General features: G+C 41.9%; 1 protein-coding gene across 5 annotated transcripts in view; it reads left to right on the top strand.

Annotated features, from left to right (window-relative positions):
- Positions 1–14,716, top strand: part of LOC137804751 (F-actin-monooxygenase mical2b-like) — a 61,808-nt gene extending 47,092 nt beyond the window's left edge. For 2 of the 5 annotated variants that reach the window (XM_068604100.1, XM_068604099.1), the window contains exons 25-30: positions 5,258–5,339; positions 10,770–10,931; positions 13,128–13,178; positions 13,910–14,031; positions 14,138–14,371; positions 14,537–14,716. In XM_068604100.1, coding sequence (XP_068460201.1) covers positions 5,258–5,339; positions 10,770–10,931; positions 13,128–13,178; positions 13,910–14,031; positions 14,138–14,371; positions 14,537–14,716 — 831 coding nt within the window. Of the gene's footprint in view, positions 1–4,484; positions 4,698–5,257; positions 5,340–9,125; positions 10,437–10,769; positions 10,932–13,127; positions 13,179–13,909; positions 14,032–14,137; positions 14,372–14,536 lie in introns of those variants that run through there. The other 3 variants (XM_068604102.1, XM_068604101.1, XM_068604103.1) reach the window with 3 other exon arrangements.
- Positions 14,717–15,000: the final 284 nt, after the last annotated feature.

Below are 15,000 nucleotides of genomic sequence, written 5' to 3'. Positions count from 1 at the left end.
ATTTTAATTATTAGGAACCGGTGTACCAGGTAGCATGTACTGTATCTTGTTTAAGAGGACATTTTCTATATTGATCCCTTTGGGTCCTATGAGCTTTGTGTGAAAACCAAATGTTGGATCACCGCAAAAAATGAGGGAACAAGTGTCATAATCCCAGACATTTATTTAACGCAGACCTGCATTCAACAGTCTGATATAATGTGGTTCATGCAGAGGACATGTTGCTAGGATTTGTAGTTCAATATCTAATTAACAACCTTTGTTTAGGTAAAGTGTAGTCCATACGTTATCCGTTAATACGTTGAGTGGTTACATAGTTCTGTAATTCTCATCTCTTGTTCTCTGAGTTATGAGTGTGTACGTTTGTGTGTGTCTGTGAGTGTGCATGTGTGTGAGTCTGTGAGTGTGCATGTCTGTGAGTGTAGAGTTCATTGAGATCTGGCTCAAGAACTGTGCATTTAGTGCTTGGTTGAAGCCTGTTGAAAAGAACTCATTTGAAGCCCGTTGCACTTGTTGCAAGAAAACGCTCAAATTAGCTGCTTTGGGTATAAAGGCATTAGAGTCTCATGGCATGTCAGAAAAGCATAACGCCGTTCTAAAAAGCCAGCAACAAACACCTGCATTCACACAGTTTTGTTCTATTTCATTGGGAGCATCACCCGGCCCCAGTGAGTCCCAGTCTCTATCCACTCTGACGCCTAGAACTCTGGTACCTCCGGACAGCGCTCGGATCAACGCCGATATTAATGTTAATGAAATCATCTACTTTGCTAGTCATTTTAGGACTATTGATTTTACTTCATATCCTTCATACTTTGTTTGCCAGTAAAGATGTGAAATAGATCATAAATTGCATTCATAATGGTCATAAAAAGGTCAACGGTCACAGGGTGCGAAAGCTGTGGGCTTTCTCAACACAAGCGTTGTAATAAAAAAAGTGAGTTTTGTTAGAGGGCGCTATCCGACTTCCTGTATGTGAAGTGGGATTTAAGATAAGCAGATCATGACACAGAAACAATACTTTGTAATATTCAACCCGATTCTGGGGCGTCATTCATATTCGGGCCCACGTGTTTCTTCTGGCGCGCGGGCTTCAGGCCCCCCCGGTTAGTTTTGATTACGGCCCAGTGACCTCAGTGTTGGCCGTCGGAATCGGGCCAGTGTGCTCGGCCCGATTCTGGGGCGTCATTCATGCCGAGTCCGCAACGGAATCGCCAACCGGACCCGGGCCGACGTCTTTCTTCCGGTGTGCCGGACTCAAACCGGATCTGGGCCACTCATTTTGGCTACCTGGGAAAGGCCAAAGTTAAGCAGTAGACTGGACATAAAGGTCTAAGTTACAGAGTAGACCTGATATAAAGTACACACGTTGAGTGTCCCCCATCACCCTGACCCGGCTCCTTGCAGAGAAACCATCTCAGGGCTCCCACTAATTCGGCCGAATGGTGAGTTGTATATTTATGCGCTTTATAATTGCTTTATTACGTAATATTTATTACGTCATATGTATTGCCCACACCATGAAGGCCCGGGAAAATACTGACTGACACGAAACCAGTCTGTGGCGCAAAAAAGGTTGGGGACCGCTGGTTTAAAGCATGTTCCCAAGAGACTTTCTTTTCTGTTTACATGTTTTACATATGCCTACCAAGTTTCATACATCTAGGTCAACCGTAGTGCTGGGGCTGCTTTAATGAATATTTGTAGGGGGTGCTGTTGAGCCGAAGTGCCATTTTGAAGCATTCAAATCATATCAGGTAACTACATCTTTGCCTTTAAATGTGTGTGCCTAGTTTAGTTACGTTCTGAGCATGGTTAGTTCCTCAAAAGCACCTTCGTTGTTGACCGCAAAGGATGGGTCGCCATGGCAACGGCGTTGCACAAAACATTAAAAGCTTTGGGGGCTAGCATCTTGATAGTCCTATGTTTGTTTAGAAGTAATTTAATGTCGATCTGATTGACCTACTAAGAGAAGCAAGCCAAAGTATAGAACATTTTACTTCCTGTTACCATTTGGTGGTGATCTGACTCTAATTAAAAATTAGACAACAAATGTCTTCAGGCCTGGAGTTTTATCAGATCTGTGAAATCTGCAAAGGATCTGATCATTTAAAGTTGAGTTACATCAGTTTATTCGTCCACGACAAAGGATCAAACTTCCGCGATGCTCCCAATCGACGCTGTTCAAGGAATTCTTACAATCTTCAAGGTGATGCATTATCAATGTCTTAAGTCTCTTTCCAACACATTTGAGAGGGATCTGAAAAATCTGTGAGGAGGAGGAGGAGGAGGGTATAAAAGTAGAAAACATGTAACTTCCTGTTGGCACTCGTTGGTGCTATGACTAGGATTCAAAATGATCATGTGGATGTCTTCAGGGTCAGGAGTTCATGGCATATGAGAAATATGGAGCAGATTGTCTCATGTCCCGGCGAGTTAAAACATCCATTTTCATGCAATATGGGGTCTAATGCCGCTGCTCTGCGCTCGCATAGCTCGATATTTAAAAAAAACTTTTGATACATTTTTCCCTGCAAAGGTCTCAACATCATATTGCCCGAATGTGAACTCAATCGGATTTAATCTCTAGGAGGAATTGTTTAGAGTAAAACGCCTGAAAACAAGGAAAATGCCGAACTTGAGCAAATCACTGCAGCGCCCCCTAGTGTTTAAATTATCTGAAGAAAATGTGGGTACGTTAAGGGACACAATGTTTGTGAGGATAGGCCAAGTGATTTGGAATTCATGGGTATTGACGTATTCAGCCACGCCCTTAAGAGGTTAATTGATTCATATTTTCTAAATGCAATGAGATATCAAAAAAGTTGAAAGTATCATTTGATCACAATTAACCAATAATGATTCACAGAAAGGATCGGACTTAGCGTTTAGGAGGAGTTGGAAATAAAGTGTGGCGAAAATGGCGAAAAATCTCAGTAGGCGGAGCAATAGGTCCGCCCCCGCTTCGAAGCGAGGCGGACCTAAGAAAATATTAATAATATTAATAATATTAATTAATATCTTCGTGATAATACGTCAGAGAGATATGGTTACAAATCTGTCGCAATCAGTAGACGTTACACTTCCTTGTCTCAGTCTTGTGGCACCGTAGGTGATTCACACAGCGAGATATGAGCATTCTACACACAGCTGTGTCATATTTCCACACACACAGTCAGTCAGTTTCGCCTAAGGCTTAGCCGAAGCTACACTGGACAGCACAGCGCAGCTTCACAGCCTGAAGGATACAATATATGTGATAAAGAGGACAACGCCAATAAAAGGGATCCGTGGGAAAATGGGTAAGTGTATTTACTGAACTTTGCAACAGCATATTTAGTAATAGGAACTGTAAGCCAGCTAGAGCTGCTGCTAACATGGAGATAGTGATAGCAAGCTAACACGACGTAGAGGGTGTCTATGAGACTGAACAGTGCATAATAAAATATTGTCACTATCCTCGTTAACTTTCTTGAAGTGAACTTAGTACGCCTAGTAGTGATAGATCTTTGTTATGGGTTTGTAGGAGTAATGCTGTGTTCACACCGAACGCGACGTGGATTTGACGCGGACCACATTCTATGTAAAGTCAATGCAAAGACGTGCTGCGGGGTGAAAAGTGTTTTTTTTTTCTGTCGGGCAGCGCGAACAGCCTGTTTGATGGGGGACAAAATGAACGTTTGACACGGCGTGAATTCGCGTGAGTTCAAATATCCCAACCCTGACAAAAAAATCGTGTGAGTCATAGCCGCGTTAGCCAATCAGCGTTGAGAAGCGCCGCCTGTCGCCGATTCAAACTGCTGACGGAGCCTCGGAAGAAGCGCTGATAGCGGCCGTCATTCAGACGCTGTTGTGGGACTACAGATAATAATATGAACCCAGACACCATGCAGTTTGATGTTCACACTATGTGGAGTTTTTAAGTGTAAAGCAGAACTAGTGGTTATTTTTATGGTGGATGGCGGAAATGGTAATGTAACACCAGACACAGTTCCTGGAGTTGGTGAAATTGTATGGCTTTTAAAAACAGTGATATTATGCTATGAAACCAGAAATGCGAGACTCAAAAAGTATGTGGTTAGCGGACCAATCACAGCCTTGCGGGCTTGCGTTGCTTTGATGGGTAATCATAAATTTGGGGTGACACACGCAAAATGGCCGATTTGACCATGCGATGGTAGCCATGCGTCTCTGCGTAAAACCAGAGTATAAATCAGCCTTTAGTACGCCTAGTAGTGTTAAATCTCTGTTATGGGTTTGTAAGACTTTAACTACTGTTGCGTTAGCTACCGCTAATCGGAGCTAGCTAGCAGAAGTACTTTTAGCTTGTGCCCTGATCAAAGATGGCTCTGTGGCTCCCAAAGTTAGCACTTTGCTGATGGCTCTCAGCTTAGCAACGTTGATGTATCATTCGTTACGTGTGGTGTATAATTGTTACTCTCTTTCAGTGAACTTAAACTAAGTATTAGTGATGTATTTTACAGAGAGGATTCACAGCTGCCAGGGTCCAGAGGACAACATACAGCATTTGCAGCCGGCTCCAGACAGTTTCTGCAGATCACCAGGCCACACGCAGGCCACAAAGCCAGCCACGGCTCATCATCCCCAACATATAATAATAAATTTGGTTTCAGACATTTATTTACGTGTCTACCATTTTATTCATATATTCCACTGCTTTTGTGAACCTAAGACCTTTTGGTAAAACAATTTCTAGCACCAAACCGTTCGACCACATGAGTAAAGGTATGTTTTCAAAATAGATATGAAGAAGTTCCAAAATAATATATGTATTTTTCAGCTTTAGGGCCATGATATCACTTTACACGTGGACAATGGTGCCTCATTATATAGAGAGCTAAGACCGTTCTACAATTTTAGATGTAAAATACATGGGTATGTATCATATGCAAGTGACTTTAAAAAGTGAATTTAAGAAATTATATGAAATCGAGAAAATTACCTCAAAACTGGCCTCAGACCCCAGAGAGTTTAAGGGTCCTCATACATTTTTTGTAGAGCAGTACCATCAAAATTTCACGTCAATTGGTAATTGTTGGCAAAAAGCGATACGAATTCAATAGGTCCCTCCGCTCTGACTATGTCAGTGCTCTGGCCCTAATAAACATTTGCATTTCAATAGGTCCTCCGCTCTGACTACATCAGTGCTCGGGCCCTAATTAATGTGCAGAACTACAATAGTTTATTCTTCTTTTGATGTGTGACAGAAGATTACTTCATATTTTTTTCCTTACAGGAAGACCAGCGGCGCGTCACACCCTCGTCAGCGGACATTGGGGGCTTCTCGGCGCCGGGCAGTGTTAAGCTCCAACCCCCAGGTACCCTGGTTTCTTTGCTTAGACGAGGCCTGAGCTGGTCGCGGCTTGCCAGCCGGGCCGTGTGTGTGTTGCCTCGATGGCTGTGGGGAGGTGCGTGTGACTGTCTCGCAGCCGCGGGGCGCCACACCAGGACCCACTTGCACGACTATGAGTTCCTATACGAGCTGCTGAGCCTGGGCTGCCCTCTGCTCTGCATGATGCACGAGGTGTTGGGACAGATGTCCCAGGAGCCCCTACTGGCCCGGCAGCAGCTCATCGGCCACCAGTTCTCGTAAAAAAGGGGGGTATTCTGGGCCACTTGACCTGACTGGAACCCATGGATTTGAATTTGTGCACTTGTACCAAAATGGCAGTTTATGGTTCATTCATGTTATAATTTTGAGACCAAACACTCTTTGTATTTACTACATTCCAAGTGTCCTCGGTCAGAAGTATTTTATGAAGTAACTTGGCCATGAAAGTGCTTCACTGAATGAGCTTCTGGTGCTTGTGTTTGGTGCCTGGTGAGGCTTGCCTGCAGTTACAGTGGACAACACAACAAACAAACTGTCATGAAGGTACTCTGGTGATATTGTGTATGTGTGTTTTTAAGTGTTAAATCGTACATATTGGGTCGACTTTAGGGGGGTGCATGTTATAATACGCTGCAGACACTGTTATTGACGCTCAGGGTCTACTGGTGCTCTACCCCTGCCAAATGCATTTTCGACTCACGAGGGCTTGTTCCAGTCATTGGGTGTGCAAACCAATTGGATTGTCACAAAATGTTAAACCCCTTTAATTGTGGAGTAACCGGAACAAGCCTTGTGACTCAACCTCGAAAGCCATCTAGGCGGCGTGGTTTGGTTTCAGTGAACTCGATGTATGTCAGAATTTATTCACATGGCTTTTGGTCGACTGCCTGCTGCACCTTAACTCTGCACCACCGGGATGTGCAATGGAAATTCCAAAACAGTATTACTTTTTTGTTGTTGAAGTTTTTATTTAATTTTGCCGTGTATTTTGTGAAAAGTGTATAAGTGATTTTACTTGAAATATTTAGGGCTCATTTTTTTAGGGTTTTCATTTTGTAAGGGGAAAAAATCTGATAAAAAAAATGGATGATAAAAATAAAAGTTTAACCATAAAATGTAACCTTATACCGGTATGTGTTCTCTTACAATCAGAAACTCATTTGAGTTTTTTAGAATATTTATCTTTCCTTTGTGTTACCAGAATACCTTTTATTTTAGTAGTTCTGCTCATCACAAGAGAACTCCTATTTTCTTGAACATTTTGTTAAATCTGCATATATTCGCGACAGAAGTCAGCAGCTTTTGTTGGTTTTGGTTGTGACATCCAGATCTAAGTATTTGTTGACAAAAATCTGTACAAGCCAAAAACAATGAGCCTTAACTATAATTAAAAATGTACAGTCTTTTGTGGCTTTTTTTTCTTTACTACCGAGTGAAAATACATATTTCTTTTTAATCAAAGTTTTGCATTTCTTTTCTTTTTTTTGTTCTCGCATATTCAATGTTATATCCCAAAGATTAATTGTGCAGAATTAAGGGGGAATTCTTAAAATGCACTGTTGGAGTATTGACCTGTTTTTGAGCAGTTCTCACATTTCAATGTCTTATTGTAATAACTTGATTCCCAATTTTAATGCTCTCCACTCAGTGTTCCTTTCCATCCTCCCTTTTCTTTTTCCTCCCTCATATTCAACTTTTTTTTTTCTTCTTTCAAATTCATTTTTTTCCATTTTGTTCACTTCATTTTGTTCAGTCTGTTTCAAGTTTCCAATTCAGCACACTCTTATTGGCTGATTCCTGCCAGCGGGGAAAGGTGATGATTGGCCTGCTTTGGTCATGAGATCTTGTGGTGTTGCTTTTTTTTTTATTGGCTTCCCTTGTAGCTCCGCCCCCCTTCCTCACCCCCCCATTTCACCTAATCCAGATTAACCAATCACAAATCAGCATGTGGATTAGACATACGTTTTCTTGGTAAAGGTGTTATGTGTGGCATCGTGATATGTTAAATAGAATTCCAAAATAATTATTATACCGTAAAACCGTCCAGTTACTATAAACAAATTGCATCACCTCCTCTTAATTTCTACCTAATGCCATTCATATCTCAAGCTTTAGCCTAGCGGTCCCCAACCTTCTTGTGCCACGGACCGGTTTTGTGTCAGACAATATTTTCCCGGACTGACCTTTACGGTGTGGGCGATAAATACGACGTAATACATATGACGTAATAAAATGATATGACCAATATGAAGCATTTATAAAGCGCATAAAGATACAACTCACCATTAAGCAGAATTATTGGGAGCCCTGAGCTAGTTTCTCTGTTACGAGCCCGTCCCGTGTAAGTTTGATGGGAGAAAACGTCACTCGACATGTGTTCATGTCCTGTTAACTTCATTAATTAGACCTTCATGTCCAGTCCACTGCATAATTTAAACCCACTTCACAAAGACATGATGTTGAAAATGGGGGCAGGGTTTTCAGAGCTTTTTTGGTGATCTCAAGGATACTCTGCCTTGATTTTAATCCAGAACACCAAGTTGAAACACTTAAGTTTCATTTTTGGGGTAACAATCACGTAACATGTGTCAAGAGGTTACCTCTGAGGTTATCCGCAGACGGATGTATCCGGTCTTTTTTCAAAATAAAACTTTTTTCTGACGATTTAAATTTTTTTTCATTCATTGTTTCTCTGCGGTCCGGTACCAAGGGACCCACAAACTGGTACCGGGTCGCGGCCCGGTGGTTAGGGACCACTGCTCTAGACCATGTGTTTTTTTTAAAGGACCTGTGTGTATGATTTAGGGGCGTCTTTTAGCAGAAGTATGTAATCTAATGTAATAACCACCTGAAACGGAGAACTGTTGTGTTTTTGTTAGCTTAGAATGAGCCCCTCATACCTACACATGGAACCGGTCCTCTTCACAGAGTCCGCCATATTTCTACAGTAGCCCAGATCGGACAAGCCAAACACTGGCTCCAGAAAGGTCCTTTCATATTTTTGACGTTAGTCTCGTCAAACGATTAGTCCACCCTGCAATATGTCAACTATTGAATGGATTGCCATGGAATGTAATACATCAGGGTCCACAGAGAACGTAGCCCACAGACCTTTTTAGCTCCGCTAGCAGGTCAGACTTTTCACTTATCCAGAGAAACATCTCCAACACCTAACAAATGGATTGGCACAAGATTTTTCTCAGACATTCATGGTTCCCAAAGGATGAGCCGTTATCATTTATGCGATCCTCTGAATCGTCCTCTTGCGACACAATCAGGTTAACATTGGAGGTTGAGTGAAATGTCTCGACTTCCTGTTGAAGGAAATGCCATGAAGGTTTATACACACGTTCATGCTCCTTATAGATAATTTATGAAGAGTGACCAAATACTTTCTCATCAGCCTCAGTTGTACTTTGTAGGGCTAATTAGCCAAACATGTTGACATCAGTATGCTAACTTTAGCATGCTGACGTTAGCAGTCCGGCCTCTCGGAATTGATGCACATATAGCACCTTTTTTAGTTGGTTTTCGTTTGCCATTCTGTTAGTTTGGTGTCGCATTGCATTCTCCTAACCTAAGCCACTAAAACTCATGTTGTGCTGTGCTCCCTAACACCAAACCCTCCTTGTGAATGCCTCTGGATTCATGCATTTGAGTTCTCTCTGCTGTATTGGCAGTAGCAGCTTCCCCGCCTCTTGTCACGCCGTTTTGACAGTAACAAAACGTGTGCGCGTTGTCTGTGGTCTATCTGTGGTTCCCTCTGTTTCAGAAGGAGGCCCTTCCCCTACCCCCTCCCGCTCAGAGCCCATCTCCAGATCCCTCTCCTGCCCCTCCTAGACTTTTCTCAGGAGATCAGCAGCCCCGATACATAGCCATTTTATTTTGAACAATGGCTGCAAGTTTTGTAGTCGAGGTCCCGATGAGTCTTGAAGGAGTCTGCCAGCCTTGTTCCTCATTTTCTACATTGATAATTACTGTAAAAATGCTTAATTTCTGATATTTATAAACTGTAAATTTATATTCAGAAATAAATCCATTTTGATTACATACAACATTTGCTTCGTGGTTTGTTGCCAATTAGCTGAATTTAACTTTTTTTTTTTAACGATTCCCAAGAAAACCCAAGTTTGATTCACGTTGTCAGTCAATTTTCTTTTTACCACAAAATGAACAACTTCATCAACAATCCAACCCCCTCCCTACACCTGTTTTAACAGCCGTAACTTCACCCACATGAATCCCAATTACAGCTTTTGTTAACACGTGCTTTGTAACATCCGACAAAAGGCAGACCAATTTTATAAAAAAGGGAGAAAAAAAAGACCAAACTCCATTTAACCTGAGCATATATTGAAGTGAATCACCTGTCTGCTTTCCTCATGGGTTCTGCTAGTGGGTTCTGCGCTATCCTTCACTCTGTGTGTTTTCTCTTTTTGGGTATCGGTGCATCACCTGGTGACAGTGTCATACCACCATCTAGTCTTATTGTCCGATCGGCACACTTTGCACAAGACTGTTGTCCTGGGTCTTTTTATTACTTTGCTGTGACCAAGTGGAGCCGCCTGTGGGAAAGGTTCTGTACAATGTTGACTCTGTGACTGTGAGTACTGGTATGAACACGTCCTGTAGTTGGATGTTTTAACTGTGTGAGTAGCTCTTCTGTGCGGCATGTGTTCTACTTTCAGGTGCAGAAAAGTGTACATATGTATATGCATTATTTAAAAAAAAATATAGGAAGTATTTTAGTATGTATTCGCTGCCTTCATGTTTGTTTGATACTTGAGGTTTTCAAAGTGGATATATTTTATGAGTTATTATGTATGTTATCAGAAGAAGATCATGTGGATAATTTTATATTTTTCCGGATTCAAAAAACTAATAAGTAATCTAGACTCACTCATGGCGGAAACCGTCCCGATACTGACTCGGGTAGCTGGATCATATTTCACTGACTGTGCCAATAAATACATTCATGTCTGTGTGTTCACTTGTTACTTTAAGTTTTACAAAGTTTGTCAGTAAAGAAATCAGGCCATATGTTGCTTCACACACAGAGGTGTACAGCTCAATAATTATTAAATGCAGGTATTGGTTCGGTCCCTAAAGCCCAGGTGTTGCTATCTGGAATGAAAAAGTCAGCTTTGTGCATCCCTAATAAATACCTTTAGTAACAGACTTTTTTTATGTATTCAATGTCATCTGAAGTTGTATCAAACAGCATTATTAGGCTCTCTCATAAATGGAATTAAATATCTCAGACTTTGAGAACCGCTCGTTTTCGGTGTCAGCGAACCAGCCAGTGAGCCTCTATGCATGAAATTAGCTACGTGCTCGTAAATGTGTACCGTTTGATTGAGTGTGTGCCAGTTCAAACCTAATACCCACATGCTGTTTTTTATGTATATATTTGCAGTCATGGCGTCCAGCTTGCATTTGCAGGAGCTCGACAAAGGTCAAGGAGGAGTTCTCGAAGACACAGAGATGGCAGTGGAAGCGTTGGATGACGCTTGTATAGTCACTCCCATAACCCAGGATCCTACAGGGGCCCCGGACCACAGCCAGGACGAGACGAAAGGTCAGCACTGTTACTGTTACTGTACTTTTAATATCCCAGAGCCACGCAGAACTATGTGAGTTCTTCTTCAACTGGTGGGACTTTGTGGAGGGTGAGATCAGGGTGAGGCTAACATACCGTTGGGTTTTCTCCAGTGGCGTGCCATGGATTTCCTACTTATGCCTTTTACAGTGAATCAGCTGTTTAACATCGCACACCCCTGCGAGCTAGTAAGTGCCCCAGCCAGGAGTTACTTACACTCAATATGCTGCACTCCGCCACATGGCACCACCACTTTGAGAGGGAAAAAAAGACACAGCGCCTCGGGTAGAGCTCACGCAGCGCCTACCGGTTAACCAGCCAACCAAGGAGTTCCCCGCATCAACAAGAACCACACTTAGTTATAACATGACAAAACAACCCATGATAAAAAACTGCAACATAGACACATCAACATAACAGCACTGCAGATTACAAAAACACAGAAAGTTCAGCGACGCGGTTGTACAGTTGTTTACGGTGCACTGCAGTTCAAGCAACAGGTGGCTATGTATGCCGGTGAGAAGAGCCAAGTAAACATGCGTCATTAAATCCATCACTTAGCACCAAAACAAGCAAAACACTAAATAAAAAATCACTAAACTTCTCTGGCTTCAGCCCTGCAGCTCCCACTGCTTTGTGCCCCAGCCAGGAGTTACTGTTAGACACTCAATATGCTGCGTGTTCATACAGACATGCCACTCTGCCACATGGCACCACCACTTTGAGAGGGAAAAAAAGCACACTGACCAATCACAGTGCACGTTAATGGTCACGCCGGGCCCTGTGACCAATCAGACTGTTTCATGTATTTTAACTAAGCTACTCTTCCATATAAAAAGATAGGGGAAATGTGATTGGATAAAAATACTGTTAACCAGCTCCAAAGCCGAGGCGTACCAGAGGTCTGAAGCAGAGGAACAGATGAAGATATGAGCTGGTCAATGAGAAAATAAGCTAATAGGGAAAATAATTAAAGTACATGTAATGTATTTGTGAAAAAAAATATAAAATAGCTATAACTTTTAATTATAACAAATTAAAAATTAAAAATATATTCTGTTTAGGCCATCAAAGAAGGCTTGGAAGGCCCTGACGGCCCACTACTAGTTTTCTCCCACTTTAATAGACTAAATGTAAAGAAACAAAAAAGAATTGTGTGTGTTTTTTTTGGTCACTTTGCAAGGTTGGATCAACTCATCACACTGTCTGAATCTGTGACACATATTTTATGAACATAATGCCGACATTGTTATGTACTGTATATCTCCACCGCATCCATAATTCATTTAGCGTTTTTTTCTTGTTTTTACAAATCCTAAAGATTGTTGTTTCCAATTCCTTCTCTAACATTCTTTCTGTGTTCTCTTATGAACATAAATAAATAATAATATTAAAAAAATACTTGGCAACTTACATTACCAAAGGGAACGGCGGTGTGATGAGGTTAATCCAACCTTGCAAAATCTTTTATTTAAAATTTTTCAAGCAAATGTCTAACATATATTATTCTGGACTTTCTTTCTCATTCATTTGTGATTCTAAATCTGTTTTTTTTTCTTTCTAAATCAAACACCTCCACCCAATCAGAATTATTTTTTCTTTCTTTTTCTTTTTCTTTTTTTTCTAAATTCCTACAATGGCCCTATTACTATATTGAGTAATATGACAGAAGAACACCAGCATCAAGAAAACACACCTTTTAATTCTAAAAATACATCGAGTGACATATACAGCAAATGTCTTTTAGATTTGTACAGTGGCGGCTGGTGGATTTTCTTTTTTGGGTAGAGCCAGCCAATCAATTTTAACAAACATCCCCATATGATTCAATGCAAAAAGAGGTATCATGCATTACTTTGCTGGCCATTGAGCAAGGTGAGTAACGCACGTCACACGCCACATTTGTACACTTTTTCATGAGAAGTTCATTCCCCTCCATATTTTAGCCACACTAGTGGCACGGCTGAAGAAGGCGACTATATCTCTACAACACCAACACCAAGCGTTTAAAGCATCTGTCGCCCTTCATTGTTTTTGCAGTCAGTCACAGACAGTCCTCAACCCATGTCTTCCAGCCAGGACCCAGGGGAACACAGGGATGACCCCAGGCTGGGACTTTGTGCTTTTATCATCGCTTTATTTTGTGTTGACCTCTTATGACCCCTGTCTCTGTAGATCACTGTAACCCTAAACAGAATAACCGATGGAGACGGAAGATCAGAGCGAGTGAGTACATCCGATTGTTATTATTCCATCCGTCTGTGCTTTGCGTCTTCTTCTGGTGTTTAATTGTATCGTTCTGTAATTCTGGTGTTTATCATAGTATTTATTCAGGAGGCTAGAGTATATAAACACTGTTGTAATGCGGCATTACAACCCCAGAGGGCAGTGTTGTCTTTACAGCGGTTGTCACCAAAAGTCCTTTTTTTCTTTTTTTTATCAGATTTGTTCATCATTTGCTGTTTAGCTTAATTCCCCAAAATGCTGCAGCTCCATCAGATGGCCTGTTCTTGTCCAGGTGCATCAGCGCTGTGATGTAAAGTCAATGCGCCACAACACCAGTTGTCTGTGTCAGACGTTTTAAAGGCAGGCTTTGTAATGTTCTTGTGATGACATCCTCACAGCTGGTTTCTCAAGGTCATCAACCCTGCTTTTAATGTGTCTTCTCTGTTTTACATTGACTTTACAGGATCATTGTGCTCCATTAATAATGCAATGCTACATGTGTAACCTACGCTGGTGTGACCGTATAATAGCAGTATAATAGTGTAATAGTGACTTGTCAGCGTAGGAAAAAACAATGCCCAATCCCACGGACTAAGAAGCTGAAGCGACAAAATGAGACGCAGCCTTCGTTATTTCTCTTATTGACACCTGGCTAAATGACGGAAAAATAGTATTTATTATTTGGCCGACACATTTATTGAAAGTGTGATCTTTTCCTTTCCCTCACGCAGCATTCCCTCTGATCTTCGTCAAGCACTTCCAGAGAAGCTGGCCCCAGAGCAAAAAGGGACCGGAGACCGTCCCTGAGGCAGACTCTGACTTTGAGGACGTCCCTTCAGCAGAAAATCTAACTGTATGTACTATATATATTTATTTATTTAATGTTTTTTTAAATTTTTATAATCCTGTGTGAATTTTAATGACCTTTTTGTGCACTGACAAGATCTCCGTTCTCTCAGAACTGTGACTACAGTTCAGCGACACCCGCAGCTATCCAGAATCCCTTAGAGCGAAATGAGACGAGCGACGAACCCCCTGCGAAGGCAACGCAGATGGCCCGCCACTTGTCTACCCCAAAGAAGCTCTTAGTGCTGTCGCCCTCTGAGAAAGAGAAGCTCCTGAGCTGGGACACGCCAGTTACAGCAGAGGAAGCTCCTATTAACACCAACAACACACATCAACAACTCATTCAGGTGGCGTCATGGAGTCCTTTATTAAGGCGGAAATATTGGTGGTTGTAGAGAAGAATAAGCCTGCACATGAACTTATTTCCTCCGGTACGGACGGTGATGTGTGCACAGATAAGGAGCTAATTCCACATTCCCTCCCCCCTTCCGTCCTCTGATGTTTTTTATCAGGTACAAGCAGAGGCAGCAGCAGATAAGCTTCAGACGGACTCGGGCCAGAGCGGGGAACCGTCCCCGAGCCAAACCTCTGCCTCGTCCCCCTCAGCCCTCCAGCTCATAGCAGCCGCCTTCAGGAGGAGATTTAGTGTGACCAACCCCTCCGGCCGGTCCAACACTGCAGTCCCAATGTGAGTTACTATACAGCACTTTGTGCCGTTTATTTTCCAAGCACCGTGTTCTCGTCAGGGTTTTAAAGCTAGAGCAGGGGTGTCAAACTCATTTTAGTGAAGGGGCCACATGCTGCCCATTTTGATTTTAAGTGGGCCAGACTAGTAAAATCACAGCATAATAACGCATAATTAACGACAATGTTTCTCTATGTTTAAATCATTGGTGAAGGTTTTTAGATGATAAACTCTATTTTAAGGTATTTCAACAATTACTAGAAGCATAAAGACCAACAATTCAGACATCAG

Source organism: Clinocottus analis, unplaced genomic scaffold (genome assembly GCF_023055335.1).
Source record: "Clinocottus analis isolate CAN_PGR_092001 unplaced genomic scaffold, fCliAna1.0.p SCAF_61, whole genome shotgun sequence".
Classification (NCBI taxonomy): domain Eukaryota; kingdom Metazoa; phylum Chordata; class Actinopteri; order Perciformes; family Cottidae; genus Clinocottus; species Clinocottus analis.
Note: the sequence above shows the minus strand (reverse complement) of the source record. Positions and strands in the feature narration are given on the sequence as shown.